The sequence below is a fragment of the Salmo trutta genome, chromosome 26 (genome assembly GCF_901001165.1).
Source record: "Salmo trutta chromosome 26, fSalTru1.1, whole genome shotgun sequence".
In the NCBI taxonomy this organism is placed as follows: domain Eukaryota; kingdom Metazoa; phylum Chordata; class Actinopteri; order Salmoniformes; family Salmonidae; genus Salmo; species Salmo trutta.
Genome location: NC_042982.1, coordinates 6,874,517 through 6,895,761, shown reverse-complemented (window position 1 = coordinate 6,895,761; position 21,245 = coordinate 6,874,517). Strand labels below are relative to the sequence as shown.

The following is a 21,245-nucleotide window of genomic DNA, read 5'->3' as shown; positions in this document are numbered from 1 at the left end:
TCAGAGCCCTCATCTTATTCGCCAGCATTACTCATAGCCACAGCTGAATGTTGCTTAGTAATCCCCTGTGGCAAATAGCCAGAGAGCAGGGTTACTGACAGTTGCCATTGATTGCTGATCCCTTAGCACAGAACTGAGGACACATACCAGGAACACAGCCTGAAAGGCCAACTGTGCCTTACATCATTGGAACAGCTCACTAAATGTGCATTTCTCTCTCTGTCAGTCACTTTTTCCCCCTCGCTCACCATCTCATTCCTTCTTGTTACTCCTTTTGAATTCCCTCTTTCTTGTTATTTTTCCTTGTTTATTAAATCCTGCATTCTCTCTTGGTCTCTTTCCCTCTCTTGTTTCATCCGTCCTTTTTCTCTTGCTCTCGTTTCTAATCGCCTTCATTCCCCTTTCTCCCTCTGCTCCAATTGTATCTTGTCTCGAGGAGCACTGCAGCGAACAGTGGCCCACATCCTGGGCCTTCATCTCCATGGTCACCATTCATCCAAACATCATGGCCCCCTTTTGTCACCCAGGACATGGCGGGCAATTCAAACTGCCCTCACAAAGGCTGATAACCCCCATTCACACAAGAACTCACCCATACCTTTCACTGGCATGCTCCATTCGCAGTATTTGTAATGTGGGCATATACCATCTTTGCAATTCAGGGAGGGATGGGGATTTGTGACCGATAAGAGACCTTGCATACCCTTTATTATTGATTGATGTCCTCTGAAATGTTTTACACACTTATGGGTGGACACAAAGATTTCTAGGAAACATTGGTTATATAGGCTTCTGCAGGACAGGACCAATTATCACTCAACCCCATAAAACCCTGAGGAGATATTGTCCTCTATGCTGCAATGGGATCCGTTTTTCCTCCCCCAACTCTGGCCTTGACCACTCAAAGACAGAGATCAAACTGATTGTGGACCAGCACAAGAACCTGGAGAACCTTTGTAACAAGCTATCGTCATCCATGAATCGGCAATGATGGAGGGGGGAAAGAAACGCGGAGAAAACAACCTCGCAACACAAGCACACTTTCTAATGGTGCAGATACAATCGTTCCTTAATGCCGTTCCCCTGCCTTATACTCGGGTCTCAAACAAGGCAGTCATTCAGAAGCGAGCCACTGTAATCTGGCCAACAAATTCTAAAGCTGCTGCCTATAATTAGCTCCTTTCTCCATCAAACACAGGCTTCCACTTTCAATCAAACTTTTCAACATCACTTTTCCAAGTAAGACACAGGGCCGATTTAACAGCTCCCGCTCTGTGGCTGGCCGGCAGCGATGTGAGATCTGTGAATGAACAGGTGAAAATCTACTATTTCATTCAGTAGCAAAGTGGTTTGAAGAACTAGAGTCTGTGTCCTCATCATCACTTAATGAGATGTCGCACGGCTACTGTTGGATATAGTTAAGGGTTTTACAATACATTAAGTGTGTGTATTGATTCTGCTGATAGTGTTCTGCCCACAATTCAGCTAATTAATGTTAGTCTATACCGAAGGCTGGACAATAGATGTTAGACCCCATTGATTGGTCATTGTTAGAACCAACAGGACTGGGTGTGCATGGCTGTGAGGGCTAGTAGATGGGGAAATGAGGTTTCAGAACTAGTGGACCTCGTGATTTACAGCATTTATAGTATAAGCCTTAATGGTCATAACTCTCCTGAATCTATTACAGGTGTATTGTGAGGGTCAGGACCTGCTAATAAACAGGACGATGATGAGAGGTGGAGTGGTGCTCTTGCTCCTAGAGAAGTTGAAGACCTCTGATGCTCTTTTCCCCTGAAACGTGTGAGGTCTCGCATAAAAAAAATCACTGTATCGACCCAAATCAGTATGTCCCGGACTTGGTGTCTATGACATGGCCTGGGCCCTCCGCTGTGTGTGGATGAGGCGGCAGACCAGGGACTCGCGGCACAACCTGCGGCCCAGGGAGGGGCAAGGGTGATCGGGTACAGCAGAGCGGAGGGCCTGCTGCTCGAGCAAATGGCACAGCTATTAGTGAGGGATGAGGCTTCCTGGTGAGGTGTGACTGCGCTGCAAAGGGCCCAATCAGGCTGAGACCAGGAGGTCCTGACTGCTAATACATTACCTGGGAGCGGACAGGCAGGCTAGCTGAGTGACAAACCAAAAGTGTGTTTGTGATCGGTTCAGTGGAAGAGCAACTAACAAAAAGAGTGTCGTTGAATTCACCGGAGTAATATAGCTTGTGACCCTTACTGAGAAGAGTTGATCGATAAATGGATAAAATGTAGAATGTAGGGGCCTCCCGAGTGGCGCACAATTGGCCTAGTATCGTCCGGGTTAGGGGAGGATTTGGCCAGTGGGGCTTTACATGACTCATCGTACTCCAGCGACTCCTTGTGGCGGGCCGGGTGCCTGTGGGCTGACCCCGGTCGCCAGTCGAGTAAGGACTCCCAATCCACGTTAAGCTGGCAGGTGTTAAGGAGCGCGGATAGGTGGGTCATGTTTCGAAGGACGCATGACTCCACCTTCGCCTTTCCCGAGCCTGTTGTGGAGTTGCAGCGATGAGACAAGATCAGAAATTGATGAGAAAAAGCGGGTAAAATACCATACAAAAAATACATGTTTTATGATAAGGATTTTGTACAATTTAAATACTGGTAAAGTGTTTAGAGTAGTTACATATAGCCGCTCCATGCCATTGGTGGCAATTGCATGAGTCTGATACATGGGTTTGTGCAGTGTCCATTGAGAAAAGTATTTTCTATGAACTTGATTGAGATCAAGGAAATATTCAGTCATCCATTTTCCAATATAGCAGAAAATCAAAGACCAACATACCAGAAAATGATTCTACATGTCCACCTTTACTCTATCTGGAACAGGTTCTTGAATTTGCCTCAAGAGAAAGCAAAATCGACACATACATCTCTGGTAAAACCAATGATCTGGTATGGAGACTCTGCTACAGTGCCTTCAGAAAGTATTCATACACCTCAGCTTTTTCTCACCCATCTACACAAAACACCCAATAATGAGAAAGTGAAAACATGTTTTTAGAACTTTTAGCAAATGTATCGAAAATGAAATACACAAATATGTAATTCACATAAGTATTCCCTGAGTCAATACATGTCAGAACCACCGTTGGCAACGATTACGGCTGTGAGTCTTTTTGGGTCAGTCTTTAAGAGCCTTGCACACCGGGATTGTAAAATATTTACCCATTATTCTTTTTTTTTTAAATCTTCAAGCTCTGTCAAATTGGTTGTTGATCATTGCTAGACAACCATTTTCAAGTCTTGCCATAGATGTTCAAGTAGATTTAAGTCTAAACGGTTTCCCTCTAGGATTTTACCAGTGCTCAGCTCTATTCTGTTTATTTTTAATCCTAAAAAACTCCCTAGTCCTTGCCGATGACAAGCATACTCATAACATGACGCAGCCACCACTATGCTTGAAAATATGGCGAGTGGTACTCAGTAAGGGCTCCCGGGTGGCGCAGTGGCCTAAGACACTGCATCTCATTGCTAGAGGCATCACTACAGACCCTTGTTTGATTCCATGCTGTATCACAACTGGCCGTGATTGGGAGTCCCACAATTGGCCCAGTGTTGTCCAGGTTTGGCCGGGGTAGTCCATCATTGTAAAAAATAATTTGTTCTTAACTGACTTGCCTAGTTACATTTTTAAAAAAGTGTTGTATTGGATTTGCCCCAAACACAACACTTTGTATTCAGGACAAAAAAGTGAATTGCTTTGCCACATTTTTAGTGCCTTGTTGCAAACTGGATGCACGTTTATTCTGCACAGGCTTATCACTATCAATTAGGTTAGTATTGTGGAGTAACTATAATATTGTTGATACATCCTCAGTGTTCTCCTATCACAGCTACAGGTGAAGTCGGAAGTTTACATACACCTTAGACAAGTACATTTAAACTCCGTTTTTCACAATTCCTGACATTTAATCCCAGTAAAAAGGCCCTGTTTTAGGTCAGTTAGGATCACCACTTTATTTTAAGAATGTGAAATGTCAGAATAATAGTAGAGAATGATTTATTTCAGCATTTATTTCTTCCATCGCATTCCCAGTGGGTCAAAAGTTTACATACACTCAATTAGTAGTTGGTACCATTGCCTTTAAATTGTTTAACTTGGGTCAAACATTTCGAGTAGCCTTCCACAAGCTTCCCACAATAAGTTGGGTGAATTTTGGCCCATTCCTCCTGACAGAGCTGGTGTAACTGAGTCAGGTTTGTAGGCCTCCTTGCTCGCACACGCTTTTTCAGTTCTGCCCACAAATTATCTATAGGATTGAGGTCAGGGCTTTGTGATGGCCACTCCAATACCTTGACTTTGTTGTCCTTAAGCCATTTTGCCACAACTTTGGAAGTATGCTTGGGGTCATTGTCCATTTGGAAGACCCATTTGCGACCAAGCTTTAACTTCCTGATGTCTTGAGATGTTGCGTCAATAAATCCACATAATTTTCCTACCTCATGATGCCATCTATTTTGTGAAGTGCACCAGTCCCTCTGCAGCAAAGCACCCCCACAACATGATGCTGCCACCCCCGTGCTTCACGGTTGGGATGGTGTTCTTCGGCTTGCAAGCCTCCCCCTTTTTCCTCCAAACATAATGATGGTCATAATGGCCAAACAGTTCTATATTTGTTTCATCAGACCAGAGGACATTTCTCCAAAAAGTACGATCTTTGTCCCTATGTGCAGTTGCAAACAGTAGTCTGGCTTTTTTATGGCGGTTTTGGAGCAGTGGCTTCTTCCTTGCTGACCGGTCTTTCAGGTTATGTCGATATAGGACTCGTTTCACTGTGGATATAGATACTTTTGTATCGGTTTCCTCCAGCATCTTCACAAGGTCCTTTTCTGTTCTTCTGGGATTGATTTGCACTTTTCGCACCAAAGCACGTTCATCTCTAGGAGACAGAATGCGTTTCCTTCCTGAGCGGTATGACGGCTGCGTGGTCCCATGGTGTTTATACTTGCATACTATTGTTTGTACAGATGAACGTGGTACCTTCAGGCATTTGGAAATTGCTCCCAAGGATGAACCAGACTTGTGGAGGTCTACAATTGATTTCTGAGGTTTTGGCTGATTTCTTTTTATTTTCCCATGATGTCAAGCAAAGAGGCACTGAGTTTGAAGGTAGGCCTTGAAATAAATCCACAGGTACACATCCAATTGACTCAAATGATTAGCCTATCAGAATCTTCTAAAGGCATGACATCATTTTCTGGAATTTTCCAAGCTGTTTAAAGGCACAGTCAACTTAGTGTATGTAAACTCTGACCCACTGGAATTGTGATACAGTGAATTATAAGTGAAATAATCTGTCTGTAAACAATTGTTGGATAAATGACTTGTGTCATGCACAAAGTAGATGTCCTAACCGACTTGCCAAAACTATAGTTTGTTAACAAGAAATGGAGTGGTTGAAAAACGAGTTTTAATGACTCCAACCTAAGTGTATGTAAACTTCCGACTTCAACTGTATTAAACTCTGTATCTGTTTTAAAGTCATCATTGGCATCATGGTGAAATCCCTGAGAGGTTTACTTCCTCTCCAGCAACTGAATTAGAAAGGACACCTGTATCTTTGTAGTGACTGGGTGTATTGATACACCATCCAAAGTGGAATTAATAAGTTCACCGTGCTCAAAGGGATATTTAATGTCTGCTTTTTTATTTTTACCCATCTACCAATAGGTGCCCTTCTTTGCGAGTCATTGGAAAACCTCCCTGGTCTTTTTGGTTGAATCTGTGTTTGAAATTCACTGCTCGACTGAAGGACCTTGCAGATAATTGTGTGGGGTACAGAGATGAGGTAGTCATTCAAATATCACGTTAAACACTATTATTGCGCACAGAGTGATCCCATGTAACTTATTATGTGACTTGTTAAGAAGATTTGTACTCCTGAATTTATTTAGGCTTGACATAACAAAGGGGTTGAATCCTTATTGACTCATAATTCCACTTTGACATTATGGGGTATTTTGTGTAAGCCAGTAACACATTTTTTCATCCATTATAAATTTAGGCTGTAACACAACAAAATGTGGAAAAAGTCAAGGGGTGTGAATATTTCCTGAAGGCACTGTACTTCCTCTTTTGACCTTTGTGTAACTTTCTCCTCCTCAAATAAAACCTGAACACCCTCTCTGCTCCTCTCCACACAGAGCGAGGAATGAGAGCTCAATCCCTCCCTCCCTCCCTCCATCCATCCATTTTTGTATTCAAAGAGACTGAGATTCTTGTTTGTAATTAAAAGCAATATAACATTTTTTAAACATAAAATATTATAATTATTATTCCTGCTCTGGCTCCTCTCAGGGCCCCCAGCACAGAGCAGAGCAGGCCAAACCCTTCCTGCACTGCTTTCTTAGCAGGCGCTTCATATCACAGACCCTGGGTGGTAGGCCGTCTAGTTAGATCCTACTATCTGCAGAAGCAGGGCTGAGAGACAAGGGAGCCTACTATTTCATTAGTCAAACGGCCTGGAAGCACTAGGAAGGAGAGAGGCTATAGTGGAAGTGTAGGCCAAGGCTGTGTGTGTGGGGTGGGTCATGTTAGGAAAGTCCAGCCTTTGGCACCCAAACCAACAACTCCATAATGGTATTGTCATACTTGCTGATTCATCTGAAGCAGCATAATAATGAGATGACTAATACAGTACTCCAATAGACATAGAATGGCTGTATGAATAGGAATAGTAATAATGGTATTGTCATACTTGCTGATTCATCTGAAGCAGCATAATAATGAGATGACTAATACAGTACTCCAATAGACATAGAATGGCTGTATGAATAGGAATAGGTAGGCTGTAGAGGAGGCTGGTGGGAGGAGCTATAGGAGGACGGGCTCATTGTAATGGCTGGAATGGAATTATTGGAACAAAGTCAAACGTGGTTTCCATGTGTTTGATCAATTCCATGTAATTAATTCCAATCATTACAATGAGCCCTCCTCCTATAGCTCCTCCCACCAGCCTCCACTGATCAGCATATATATACATTTTTTTAATAACTCCGCAATGGGCAAACTCACCAAACACACGTCATGGTTTGATAAACTTTTGACTGCGTGACCTTAGCTGAGGAACGTGGACTCATTTCAACTCAATTATCCGTGGTCACCAAATTCCTCAAACGCGCAGGCCTGTATAATGTTACATAACCATCTGACTATTCATTAAAACGAAACGAATGAAATCCCCTAATAACAAACACGGCTGAATTACTACAAAACAGTCAGACTTGACTCAGACCTCTAAAAGGCAAAGAGATTGTCGTTTTGCAACCAGAAAATCTCTAGGCCCCAATAGCCTACACTTCACCAAAACTCGTAAAACTAGAAGTGTGTCTAAATACAAGACCGTCTCGAACTTGATTACTGGCAGACAGAAATACAACAGTGACAATTTGACAGAGTGGAGAACAGGGACGGCAAGCAAACCGTGGCTGTTTGTCAACATGTCAGAGAACCTTTATAACGTAGAGGAAAACCGTCACAAATCCACTGAACTCTACAACGTTGAGCGATCTTGGATAGCGTATTCCACGATTCAACGTGCACTGTAACATAGGAGTGGCCACAATGCGGACTTGCAATCTCAGCAAAAGCGTTTCTCGTGAGTGCAAACACAAATTAATGCCTTTAAATTAAATGGCAACGTCATCCTATTTGTGTAGCTACATTACTGGACGCAACATTTGCTTCTGTAAGGCACTTAGATACACAATGGTGCAACTCGCGTCACTGAAACAATGATCGATATGGTGCGCAGTCTATATGAACATTCCATTTTGAAGTTCAAAATTCGTGTTCACTGAAAACAGAAACTCAAGAACTCGGGACATGCAACTTCGTAGGATTGGGAATTGTAGCCTAGATTATTTTTTTTTAAAAGGTCATAACATTTCGATGTGTAAGGCTATAAAAACGTCCTCAAGAAACGGTTCAGTTTCTGTAGGAAACAAATGTCAAAACATGTTGACGGATTAAAAACATGCCTTGCACTCCAGCGGTCCCAACTAGTGGGCTACTGTGTACCTACTTGCATTCATAAAATAAAATGTCGAAATATCTATAGGATAGTCTAGCCAATAACTTATTACGCAGTAACTAACGAATGCTATGCGTCCAGAGCTATCTTATGACATGGGGCCTTGACTGACCACTAGTCCAAAATTATCCTTGAATAGAGGGGAAATGACAGCAGATTGTTGGGCGATGTAATGTAGCCAACAAAAAGATTGGATTTTATTTGTTATACGTCAAAAAAACATTTACACGTTCTCTGCCCATAACATAGGGCTATTACGCATGGCATGGGGACCTTATGTTTCCAAATTGATCCAGACATTTTTGTCCATGAATGCTCCCTTCTGTCCATTCACATGTAATTGTGAACAAATGAAGGAAAAACGATGGAACATAATTGGAACGTAATTGACACAGATAAATCACCCTTTGACAACCATCTATTGCAGAATGACATTCGTTTTATTTGGGCACATGAATTAAGAGGTGATTTTTGGTTTTGTGCAAGAGGGGAAAATCTCCCAGAAGAGCTTGGCCTGGCCTGACAAACCCCATTCCACACAGAAAGATTGCAGACCCGTTTGCTGCACATTTTTTTTGTCTGAACGAGATTCACTTTTTATTACCCCCACTTCACTCCTACTACCCATTTAACCTTGGGAAATAACTGTTATACGGAACATTGTTTTCATTGCCACACCATCATAATCAGTTTAAGTAAATTGTTTTCATTTTAAACCCGTTTAGCCAAATAAAACATTGGCAAAATGAACTGGTACATACCATAGCATTCCTCCCTCTTCTCTCGTTCACTCCTTTCTCTCCAATGTCCTCCGTCGCAACTCGCTAAAACAGCACTCCCAACGTCTCGAGAATAGAATTAATAAAGAGAGGAAATTCTACTCCTCTAACAGTCACATAAATATTTCCCTTTTGGACACTTGGTATATTTCTTTCCCCTGAAATCAAGTCTCAATTTTCACAAGTAGCGTATTAAGTTTTCGGTACCATCTGCATGTTGAGTTCCTCCTCTTCCCTTTGCACACAACTAAATTCTCTAAATTATCTCGAAAAATGCAGTCGAACTTCAGTTTCTTGTCCGCTGAATGTTCGCGTTAGGAAAGAGGGGGCGTTAGAACGGCTTGAGTCGTTGTGTTTGCCTCTTGGTTCACCACGTTGTTTTGACCAATTGTTATTTCCTTTGTTGTGTCCAATATACACGTCTGCCCATACGCGTACACAGAATATGCCGTGTTAGGTGATGCGCAGTGCTCGTTTAACAATAGCAACCCTATATGTTGTGTTTCCTATGAGTATCACTTCCCAGACTGTCCAAATGTATGACAGTGTGTAAGTGTATTTTTTACAGCTTCCCAATAATGGCGGCCCGGCCCTTCTCCGGAATACAGCCTCTCTCCTCCTCTGTCCTATTCGGAGAATAGAGAGAGGGAGCTGTAGCCTACCACAGCGTAGTCTCGCCCAGCGGCGCTTGGACACAATTACAACACACAGACATTCTGTTTCTAAATAACATAATTGCTTTTATTCTCCTAATAGTTAATGTTATTCATCCTACTTCGTTTTATTTTGCTGTATTAATTATACTCTTCAATTTAAAGGGGCAATCTGCAATAGTTTTTGGACCAGTTTTTGGACACAAATGAATGATGCTCCCATGAACTCTTGAAGAATATAGCTTATAAATGCCTCACGAACTTAGTTTAACTGTCATACCCCATCAGAACGCAACATATAAGCTTGTTTTACTACAATGTTTGTAAACAAAGTAATTGTAAACAAACACTAACTCAAAACATGGTCAAATTACACTGAGCATACAAAACATTAAGAACACCTGCTCTTTCCTTGACATATCCAGGTGAAAGCTATGAACACTTATTGATGTCACTTGTTAAATCCACTTCAATCAGTGTAGATGAAGAGGAGGAGATGGGGTTAAAGATGGATATTTAAGCCTTGAGACAGTTGAGACTTGGATTGTGTATGTGTGCCATTCAGAGGGTGAAAATATTTAAGTGCCTTCGAATGGTATGGTAGTAGGGGCCAGGCAAATTGTATTTGTCACATGCGCCAAATACAACAGACCTTACAGTGAAATGCTTACTTACAAGCCCTAACCAACAATGTAGTTTATATATTTTTTTGTTTTTTTAAATACCAAAAAAAAATAAGAATAAGAAATAAAAGCAAAAAATTCTTGAAGAGCAGCAGTAAAATAACAATAGTAAGGCTAAATACAGGAGGTACCGGTACAGAGTCAATGTGCGGGGGCACCAGTGTCGAGGTAATTGAGGTAATATCTACACGTAGGTAAAGTCATTAAAGTGACTATGCATAGATAATAACAGAGAGTAGCAGCAGTGTAAAAGAGGGGGGGAGGGGCAATGGAAATAGTGTAGGTATCCATTTGATTAGATGTTCAGGTGTCTTATGGCTTGGGGGTAGAAGCTGTTTAGAAGCCTCTTGGACCTAGACTTCGGTATCGCTTGCCATGCGGTAGCAGAGAGAATAGTCTATGACTAGGGTGGCTGGAGTCTTTGAAAATGTTTAGGGCCTTCCTCTGACACCGCCTGGTATAGAAGTCCTGGATGACAGGAAGCTTGGCCCGAGTGATGTACTGGGCCGTATGCACTACCCTCTGTAGTGCCTTGCGGTCAGAGGCCGAGCAGTTACCAGTGATGCAACCAGTCAGGATGCTCTCGCTGGTGCAGCTGTAGAACCTTTTGAGGATCTGAGGACCCATGTCAAATCTTTTCAGTTTCCTGAGGGGGAATGGGTGTTGTCGTGCCCTTTTCATGACTGTCTTGGTGTGCTTGGACCTTGTTAGTTTGTTGGTGATGTGGACACCAAGGAACTTGAAGCTCTCAACCTGCTCAACTACAGCCCCGACGATGAGAATGGGAGCGTGCTCGGTCCTCCTTTTCCTGTAGTCCACAATCATCTCCTTTGTCTTGGTTACGTTGAGGGAGAGGTTGTTGTCCTGGCACCACACGGCGAGGTCTCTGACCTCCTCTCTATAGGCTGTCTCGTCATTGTCGGTTATCAGGCCTACCACTGTTGTGTCATCAGCAAACTTAATGATGGTGTTGGAGTTGTGCCTGGCTGTACAATCATGAGTGATCAGGGAGTGCAGGAGGGGACTGAACACACACCCCTGAGGGGCCCCCATGTTGATGTTCAGCGTGGCAGATGTGTTGTTACCTACCCTTACCACCTGGGGACGGCCCGTCAGGAAGCCCAGGATCCCGTTGCAGAGGGAGGTGTTTAGTCTCAGGGTCCTTAGCTTAGTGATGAGCTTTGAGGGCACTATGGTGTTGAATGCTGAGCTGTTGTCAATGAATAGCATTCTCACATAGGTGTTCCTTTTGTCCAGGTGGGAAAGGGCAGTGTGGAATGCAATTGAGATTGCATCATCTGTGGATCTGTTAGGGCGGTATGCAAATTGGAGTGGGTCTAGGGTTTCTGGGATAATGGTGTTGATGTGAGCCATGATCAGCCCCTTTCAAAGCATTTCATGGCTACAGACGTGAGTGCTACGGGTCGGTAGTCATTTAGGCATGCTACCTTATTGTTCTTATGCACAGGGACTATGATGGTTTGCTTGAAACATGTTGGTATTCCAGACTCAGAAAAGGAAAGGTTGAAAATGTCAGTGAAGACACTTGCCAGCTGGTCAGCGCATGCTCGGAGAACACGTCCTGGTATTCCGCCTAGCCCTGCGTCCTTGTGAATGTTGATATGTTTAAAGGTCTTACTCACATCGGCTGCGAAGAGCGTGATCACACAGTCGTCCGGAACAGCTGATGCTCTCATGCATGTTTCAGTGTTACTTGCCTCGTAGCGAGCATAGAAGTAATTTAGCTCGTCTGGTAGGCTTGTGTCACTGGGCAGCTCTTGGCTATGCTTCCCTTTGTAGTCTGTAATAGTTTGCAAGCCCTACCACATCCGACGAGCGTCGGAGATGGTGTTGTACGATTCGATCTTAGTCCTGTATTGATGCTTTGCCTGTTTGATGGTTCGTCGGAGGGCATAGCGGGATTTCTTATAAGCTTCCGGGTTAGAGTCCTGCTCCTTGAAAGGCACACCAGTTTGTGTCGAGATCTGCAACGCTTCTGGGTTTTTCACACTCAACAGTTTCCCATGTGTATCAAAAAGGGTCCACGACCCAAAGGACATCAAGCCAACTTGACACAACTGTGGGAAGCATTGGCGTCAACATGGGCCAGCATCCCTGTGGAATGCTTTTGACACCTTATAGAGTCCATGCCCTGATGAATTAAGGCTGTTCTGAGGGCAAAATTGGAGTGCAACTCAATATTAGGAACGTGTTCCAAATGTTGGGTATACTAAGTGTATGATTTTGATATCATGGATGGTCAGTCCTTGCATCCATAGCTCTGTCTATGAATTTTAGAGTGGTAACATTTCTCCAGCCTCATCCATCAGCTTTGGACCAAAACAGGGGTTGGGAAAACACTTTGTTATTGTTTCAACTGCTGATTGCCCCTTTAACTGCACATACCCTTAATTGGTAGAATAACACAAAAAATAGGTAAAGGCAATTTAGGACATGAAATTAGATGCAACTTGCAAGAACTGGAGAAAAACACTTCCAGCAAATTAGTATGTCTTTTTTTAAATTCATTGCATTTGAATCCATTTCCTGGAATTGACCCCAATTCTCGCAGGAGAACAGATGTATCCATGTCTGGCAATTATAGACATAAACCATTTTCACAATGTCATGTCAGCTATGCCTTCACCACACAAGTACACTCAGTTCTCTCTCCAAACTAGTAAATAGCATACTTGTATTGCATTTGATGTATTTTATATAAAATGCAACAAATGCCTAACTTACTGGCTTCACTGACTTCCATGCACAAATAATTAATGTACGACACTCCCATATCTTCCTTTCCAATATTAACGAATCATATATCTCATCCAGCACACAGGGAGAATGGGAGAGAGAGTATTATTTTTTTAGCCATTCAGAAAATCAATAATCTCAAAGCTCATTCCCGGTCCTCTAGACTTACTCATGCCACATCACTCATATGGCTGTTTATTGAATTGTTGGAGATAACTTTTCACCTGAGAAGAATTCAGTAGTCCTGATTATAGTCCTGATTTAAATGATATTGCCTTCTCCAAGAGGATATGACTTGACAATATAAAACCACAAACACATGAAAGTTAAAGATAGAGATTCCACAGAGAGATAAATGATGTATTGCAAGCTAAATATGATTGTTGTTCTACAACTCAAACAGATGTTTAGTGGCTTGGGGACTTTGTCACACATTGAATCTCTCTCTCTCTCTCTCTGACTCGCTCTCACACACACACAACAGTGGAGGCTGCTAAGGGGAGGACGGCTCATAATAATGGCTGGAACGGGGCAAATGGAATGGCATCCAACACATGGAAACTATGTGTTTGATGTATTTGATACCATTCCACTAATTACTCTCCAGCCATTACCACAAATTAAGATGCCACCAACCTCCTGTGATACACACACACACACACACACACGCACACACACGCACACACACACACACACACCGCAGTTTTGCGAGGCCCCCCGCAAGGTCTGAGAACACCCCCCCACACACACACCTAACAACATGTAGTCTGAATCAGGCTGTGACTAAATCCTTATGTATTCTTCGGGGTGGTTCACCCATACAAAGTAACATCCAATAGGGTTGGATAACTTTATTGCTTTATTGGCAGAACATTTTATCATAATTACTTTGCTAAAAATTCTAAACAGTCCACATACTCTACCAGTTACTCTTGATCTGTGTATTAATGTTTTATGATAGGTGAACATCCTCCCTTTAAACACAAAGTTGAAAGTACAGCACTCCGAGTCAACAAGCTGCTTGCGGTCCAATCATATTAGCCAGTGAGTTCACAGCAATATTTACATGACCTCAGTCACACAGAGCAAGATTAGCAGGGGTCAAAGTTTCAGTCATAATCTGTCCCTGTTTTACATTTTCTCCTCTACTACTGAACTACTACTGGCCACTCACTACGACAAGCTGGCCCAACTATACCGATCTCTCTGACCAAGACCTTTCTGAACGTTGTTCGGTTTTTAACCAAAGTATGACATTTGGGAAATGCTCTGAGCTGTTTCATACTCTCCTATTCATTTAAAGCCACAACAGCATTGGAAAACAACACAGCAAAGCAGCCTAACGAGAGAAGAACTGTTTTCTACTTGGTTTCCCCCCCTTTTCTCTCTCTATCCCACCTCAACTCTCTCTCTATGCAGCTGAAATATTTCTGGGTCCCAGGGGCATGCACATTCCTCCCACTCACAGTTGTGCAATCCCTGACAATCAACCGCCCTCCCCCCTTCGGCCTCCCTGGCCCAACGCACGGCACAGAGGAGCTGTCCAAACTGTCTGGACAATGTTCTGCAGTGGATCGACTACCCACCAGACCAGTTAACAAACTCATGGGCCCTGACTTTGCAGAAAACAGCCAAAGTGATGTAACACAAATGGCTGACCCTCCATTTTGTCACTTCTTGGTGTGGGGTTGGGAAGAAAAGGGTATCCCTGCCTTCGGTGTGAAAGTCACAGGCGCTGAAAGACAACATGTGTTTTGTTGTTTTTGCTGAGATTTAGTGTTGTGCCCCAATCTTCCTGTATAATAGCCAATGTTACACCCTGCAAATAGGCCTTGTGGTTGAAGGCATGATGTCGGAGAGTTTGTAATGTATGTTTCATTTGGACTATGGAAAAATGTAAAAGTAGCATGGTTTCTTCCCTCGGGTTTAATAGGGTCAACAGAAATCAATGATAAGGCAATAGGTCAAAATTATATGAGACATATTGATTATATATCTGTTTCTTTTTTCCTTTTCATAGTCAAGCACAGTGGCAGCCTATAATATTTTATTTTTTATTAAGATATTTTATTATCTTTATTGAACAAAGCAAGTCAGCTAAGAAATAATTCTTATTTACAATGACGACCTACACTATAACGCAATTTTCCATTTTATTTTAGATAATTGAATTCCTCCTAGCTTACGACAACTCACAAAAACCATATCACTTAGCTTGAAGTGATACTTTATCAACATACTTGAAGTGATGTCAACAAAATGTAATGTGCCATAAGTTACAATAATAAGTCAAAGTGCCTGTATGATTAATACTGCTTAATTTGCACTTTCCCTTTCTGACTTTTTTTGTTGCTTGATTGGTCAAACCTAAACCAAATATTCATGTGACAAGACCACACGAATCCGCAGCTGACACAAGAAGGCAGAGAGGGGTGCATGCTGGTTCTAGTAGGGAAATACAATTTTCTTTACTTTTTATCTAACGATTTTACTGGTCTAATAAAACGACATTTCCCACAATGCCTTGCACCCTTCCTGTACATCCTGCTCGTGAAGATAGCGGGCAATCAGTCGTCAAAACAATCCTATCATTTTGAGAATTTATGTAAAATCATATATATAATCACCAGGCTACGGGAATTGATATCGTTTAAAACAACCGACTCAAAGAAAAGACAATGGTATGTTTGCAATTGGGTACATTTTGTGGCCAATTGCTTTGCTCTAACGTTAGCTAGCTAGCTAGCTAATGTCGTTCGCCAGTCTCATGTGAAATGTATGAGACGCCTAGAAATCATAGCCAGCTAGATAACGTTATATATTCGAATTAAACAAACCTATTGATTTAAATGAATCAATTAGCTATATCCGGCCCCCGACTTTGTTTTACGATGCAACTGCCTGGCTTGCATTTATGTCAGCAGTAACGTTAGACGAGTTAGCCACCCAGCTAGTTAACGCTAGCTATCTAACATAACTAGCTAGCTATATATCTTTACCTGACAGGGCGTGGCTAGCTAACGTTAGCTAGTAATCTAGGTGTTGTAAAGGAATGCACATCCGTCTGCACACTCTTAACCAACCAGCCATGCTCAGAAATGCACTGTTGGGCTTTATAGTATGAGGTGAAACTGATGATGCATAGGAGTGCTGATAACGTCCAGTGAAGCCATAGTTAGATCTGAGAAGGCATATCCATGACAAGGCTAGCGAGGGTTCAAGGTTTCAGAATGTTCAAATGGAAATGAGGTGTGTAGAACTCCTATGACTCTCTGACAAGAGAAACGGCGAAATCAAGTTCTATAACTACATTACATTAAGGCCTAGGCTAGCTTGGCTAACGTTTTATGCCGAGTAGACAATATTGGGATGTAACTAGCCACGTTACTATAGCAGGGATGTAACTAGCTACGTTACTATATCAGGGCTCTCTAACCCCGTTCCCAGAGAGTCACTCAACCCTAATCTAACACACCTGATTCTAATAAATAGCTTGTTGATAAACTGAACCAGGTTAGTTACAACTGGGGTTGGAGTGAAAACTTACAGGAGGGTAGTTCTCCAGGAACAGGGTTGGAGATCCCCTGTACTAGACTGCAGAACATTTCTCACGCTTCATTTTCTCTCCTCCCCTGTCATACAGATCCGCTTCATCCTGATTCAGAACCGAGCAGGGAAGACCCGACTGGCCAAGTGGTACATGCAGTTCGATGACGACGAGAAACAGAAGCTGATTGAGGAGGTACATGCTGTGGTGACTGTCCGTGATGCCAAGCACACCAACTTTGTGGAGGTAAGGCAGAAGGATTTGCATGATGCCACGTCTGTGCATTGGTGTGTGCCCTAATGTAGGCTATTGGTTTCTGGCAATTGGTTTCGTTGTCACTATCTGGCCATTCTAGAATGGCTGGAAGCAACCAGGGACTATAACTCAAGGTCTGGAGCTGCATTTGGCCAACAGTTTATTTGGCTTTACAGTGACGTAGGCCTAAATTGTAGTATACATTGTGACACTGAAGAGACGGTGGATAAAAGGCTATACTTTCTACTGATATGCTGTAGCACTAATTGGTTAACCAAGTTTAATATTTCACTGTAAATGGGGAAAAGTACTGCTTGCAAGTCAATTTCAATTCTACTGTAATTATTCTTAGATGAAAAATCAAAACCACATTGAGATGCTTGTCTGTCTCCAGTTCAGGAACTTCAAGATCATCTATAGGCGCTATGCAGGTCTGTACTTCTGTATCTGTGTGGATGTGACGGACAACAACCTGGCATACCTGGAGGGCATTCACAACTTTGTGGAGGTATCTGACACGAACGCATAGACTGTTTTATTATGATGCCATACAATGTGGGAGCTGTTTTAGGTCAATGACTCTTCGGCTGGTTACGTGAAGGAATGTGGGCTAATCAAATTTCCACCTTAATAGCTGAATGATTAGGCATATTTTATTAGTAAACTATCGTAACGATGTGCTCCTACAGCTCTTCGGAATACGGAGTACCACAGCATGAGTCGTAATACCCGGGAAACGGAGCGGTCAGACAGAAATGGTTCCATTTGTTTTTCCACCATTCATTTCTCATAGGAGATTTTTGATAACTGTAAATCTCTCTAGGACAATGACTTATCAATATATTCAACTATAAAGAAGAAAAATGAAATGCTAACGTGGCTATCGTAAAGAACTACAAATGCCATGACGATCTGGACGAGACTGCTGAATCGAGGCAAATCTCTGGATTAACTATCTCAATTTAGACACAAATAAATTGGCAACATTTCTTTAAATGGACAATTCTGTTAACTGTCTGGTGCAAGTTTAAAATTGACAATACCAGTTAGCAAAGGTGTCAGCTAGAGATGACATGTAGAAATTTGTAGTTTTGCATGATGTCTACTTTGATGCCAATTAGCATTTTTGAATCTGAGTAAATAGAGCTGAATATATTGAAAAGTCACCTTGTCAGAGAGAAATGTACTTCATCAAAATGTCACTCTGGGGTAAGCCTACACGAAACACAGCCCTTATTTTAAGTGTTCCTAAAATCCCCTGTGGGGAAATTATTGGAACCATTTCCCTGTTTGACCGCCAGGTCTTATAGGTATTATGACACCTCCACTGTGGGGCTCTATTTTCTATGCATTCTTACCCAGTGTAATACGCCCCCTAAAGAGTATGTTGCCTCGCTGCAAAAGACCAAAACAAAGTGGGGGGGAATCTCTGGTGTTCTTTGTTCATATTCCCTGGGTGGCATTCCTCCCGGGTCGAGGGGAAACAGCAGAACAGCTCGCACTGTTCTCCCCGTCCGAGGGACAGGCGGAATGTGGCTGTGAAGGAAAACAGCTGAGATTTCCGACACTGTTCAAGAGCACCGTGTCCTGGAATGCTGGACTTCCTCAGGCCCTTAAATGACCAAGGCTTCATCTCAAATGATTCCCTATATAGGCTAGTGCACTACTTCAGACCAGAGCCTTGTACTATGGATTACACTGTATCCTAGCTATGAATTAGACTAAATTGTTAATGTAACAAAACCTGACCTCTTCCTTTTCCCCCTTTTTTTAGGTGTTGAATGAGTATTTCCACAACGTATGCGAGTTGGACCTGGTGTTCAACTTCTACAAGGTAAAAGTGTTGCTTTAATTTTAAAACCAAACACACTCAGTGCTAAGAGGAAAGACAGAAAGGAGCGGAAGAAACCCAGGGGAGGTGAAGATACAATTTCAATGTATTTTCTTTCCTTGCAATGGGGGGGTGCCATGGCAACAAGGATGGGACGCATAATTACAACAGTCAATTAGGCTCATCCACACTAGTTTGGCGGCGATTGGTTTTCCTCTACAGGAAATGCTAAGCAATTAAGACTCTCCTGACTGCCCTTTAAGCAGTTATTGTGTCAATTACGTAAGGTATTTCTGAATATTCGCCCACTCGCTGAAACTTAAAGAAGCGCGGCCCACGGTGGAAGTTGCTGCGCTCTGCGATTTTCTTCTGAGTCAAAGAAAACAGAAAGCGACATGATGGCAAACATCAGCTCATCTCAACATCAACCCCCTCTCTATTAGATGTAGTGCCACAGCAGCAAGGCCTACGCACAGCTAGAAAGACCACTTACATAATGGGGTGAAGATGACTCTGAAGGATCTGTACAGTTCTCCAACGCTTCTGTTTTTAAAGCTGTGGGGGGGGGGGTGCATACATGCAAGTGTGTACAGGGAGTTTGCGTGGTGCAGTAGGCTGACCTCTGACCTGTGTCCTAACCCGCTTCTACCTGTTGTGTCCCAGGTGTACACGGTGGTGGACGAGATGTTCCTGGCAGGGGAGATCAGAGAGACGAGCCAGACCAAGGTCCTCAAGCAGCTGCTAATGCTCCAGTCCCTCGAGTAGCCAACAGAGCAGCCATCTTGAACAGTCCATCACCTACCCCCATCAATGTCACTCTGGAATGGACCCCTCTCATTTGCCAGCCTCCACGGAGCAGGCTCCACCCCTTACAGAAACCAGGGGCTTATTCACGAAGCTGCAAAGTCACAGAAGGTTCAGATAGAAATGCATGGTGTTGAACAGACATCAATTTCTGTCATGCAGAATTGGGAATCTAGTCAGCTCTACACATTACATTTCTATTTGCAACAATAAGAGTTTTTCAACCTCCTGATTATGCCCCATAAAGACTATTTTGGTGATGCGTGGCAGATATATGGCCCTTAACATTTCATTTCTTAACCACCAGTTCAAGTAAAATCATCTGGATGAGTACATTTACAGCACAGCATACAGCTGTACGCACCACTGAAAATAAATGTTCTCTATTCCCTGTCTCAAGCTGGAGGCTGCACTTACGGCAGACTAGGGTTGCCAGTTATTCACCTGTGTATCCCACCTATACTAGTGGAGAGAGAGAGGATAACAAGGATGCACTGTTCTGGCAACCCCAGAGCGGCACTAAAGTAGCTAACAAGAAAACCCTTGTAAACAGCCTGTGATATCCCTGTCTACTTTGCACCGTACTTCTGCCTGGGAGAATCAGTTTGAGCTGCAGAGTGACTAAACCACTACGAATGCCCATTGAATCCATTGACCTCGGGTGGTGGTTCACAGTTCAATGGAGTGCACTTACTAAGAGTGCTGTTGAGAGGTCTGGTAATGGCAACCTGTAAAGGGTCGCATCTACTGTGATATTAAATAGGAGATTCTCTGGTCTTAACTTAATATCATGTCAGGTTGTATATCAGACAATGCGTCTCCACTCCACATATGGTGCTTGTTAGTCACACCCAGATGTGTTCAAATTTAAATACACACTACTTTAAGTTAAAGGAAACTCAACAGAAAAAAATTACTGATAAGGAATCTAGTGATATATTTTACATAAAGCAGTACTGTGAAGTTTGTTTTGTATGGTGTACATATATAGTGTGAAACCATTGTCGTCCATTCCAGGCCTTTCCCCAGCTTCTCCTGCCTGCCTCGTCAATACACAGATCTGAATTGGGGGACATTCCATTAATATTCGCTGGTCACCTCATTGATACGACAAAAAATGGGTTTCTAACATCAACCAGAGGCCAAACTCCAGAGGTACTTATCTAGGTCTGTGATGCCACCTTGTACCACTTCTCATTGTAACCATGTCCAGTCTTGCACCTCCCAACATATCACTTATGGTCTGTTAAATGTTTTGTTTTTTGGGGCTATAGTGAGAGATGTACTGCTTCTCCTCCTCTGTCATGTGAGATTGATGGAAGGTGTGAGTTTAGGTGTTACTGTCTCCTGTTGGTAAACTATCCAGTCATTTTATTCCAGTCAGTGTATATACAAAAAAAATCTAAGTACTAAATAAAGTGTTACAAATATCTTGTGCTTTTTATACTGTAGATGTATTTTTTTGTTGTTGTGATGAACATAAGTACATTGGAAACACATCCATTTTTGTAGTGATATCACCATCTAGTGGTATTAATCCAGCATAGCCTTCACGTTCTGGAATCTGCCCTCTGAGGTCATTCTAGCAGCCTCAGTGATCAATATATCCACTTCAGATACATTAACTCACTCTGCCTGTTACTCCACTGACCCACAAAACAGAAATTCAGACACTCAAAGCTTTCACCATGTAGACTAGCATGAAGTCTTCCCTGATACACTAACCGTACTCTGTCTCCATGTGGTCTGGCTTCCATGGCGGACAGGCAACCAGGTTGAACCAATGAACGCGTGTGGACATATTTAAAAAGACATGATCCTCAAACCAAATTCACCACATTTAAAAAGCCAAGTTTATTTAGAATAGA

At 42.6% G+C, this 21,245-nt stretch overlaps 2 protein-coding genes across 3 annotated transcripts in view; one reads left to right on the top strand and one right to left on the bottom strand.

Moving 5' to 3' along the window:
- The window catches only part of LOC115162991 (rho GTPase-activating protein 35), an 85,513-nt gene extending 76,027 nt beyond the window's left edge, over nt 1-9,486 (bottom strand). Inside the window, exon 1 of the mRNA XM_029714547.1 lies at nt 8,830-9,486. The gene's annotated coding sequence lies outside the window, so the exon portion shown is untranslated. The remainder of the gene's footprint in view (nt 1-8,829) is intronic.
- A 5,965-nt stretch (nt 9,487-15,451) lies between these two features.
- Nucleotides 15,452-20,807, top strand: ap2s1 (adaptor related protein complex 2 subunit sigma 1). 2 transcript variants are annotated; one of them, XM_029714550.1, is made up of 5 exons: nt 15,455-15,621; nt 16,584-16,733; nt 17,137-17,250; nt 18,517-18,576; nt 19,237-20,807. In XM_029714550.1, exons 1-5 carry the CDS (start codon nt 15,619-15,621, stop codon nt 19,336-19,338), a joined length of 429 nt encoding a protein of 142 aa, XP_029570410.1. In that variant the 5' UTR covers nt 15,455-15,618; the 3' UTR covers nt 19,339-20,807. The 2 variants fall into 2 exon arrangements, with proteins under 2 accessions (XP_029570411.1, XP_029570410.1); XM_029714551.1 differs by lacking the exon at nt 17,137-17,250 and having other exon boundaries at nt 15,452-15,621.
- The last annotated feature ends 438 nt before the right edge of the window (nt 20,808-21,245 follow it).

What these genes read in the sequence shown, in the direction of transcription:
- ap2s1 (XM_029714550.1), top strand. An exon ending in AGCACACCAACTTTGTGGAG is followed by an intron (nt 16,734 to 17,136) that starts GTAAGGCAGAAG and finishes GTCTGTCTCCAG; the next exon opens with TTCAGGAACTTCAAGATCAT. An exon ending in GCATTCACAACTTTGTGGAG is followed by an intron (nt 17,251 to 18,516) that starts GTATCTGACACG and finishes CCCTTTTTTTAG; the next exon opens with GTGTTGAATGAGTATTTCCA.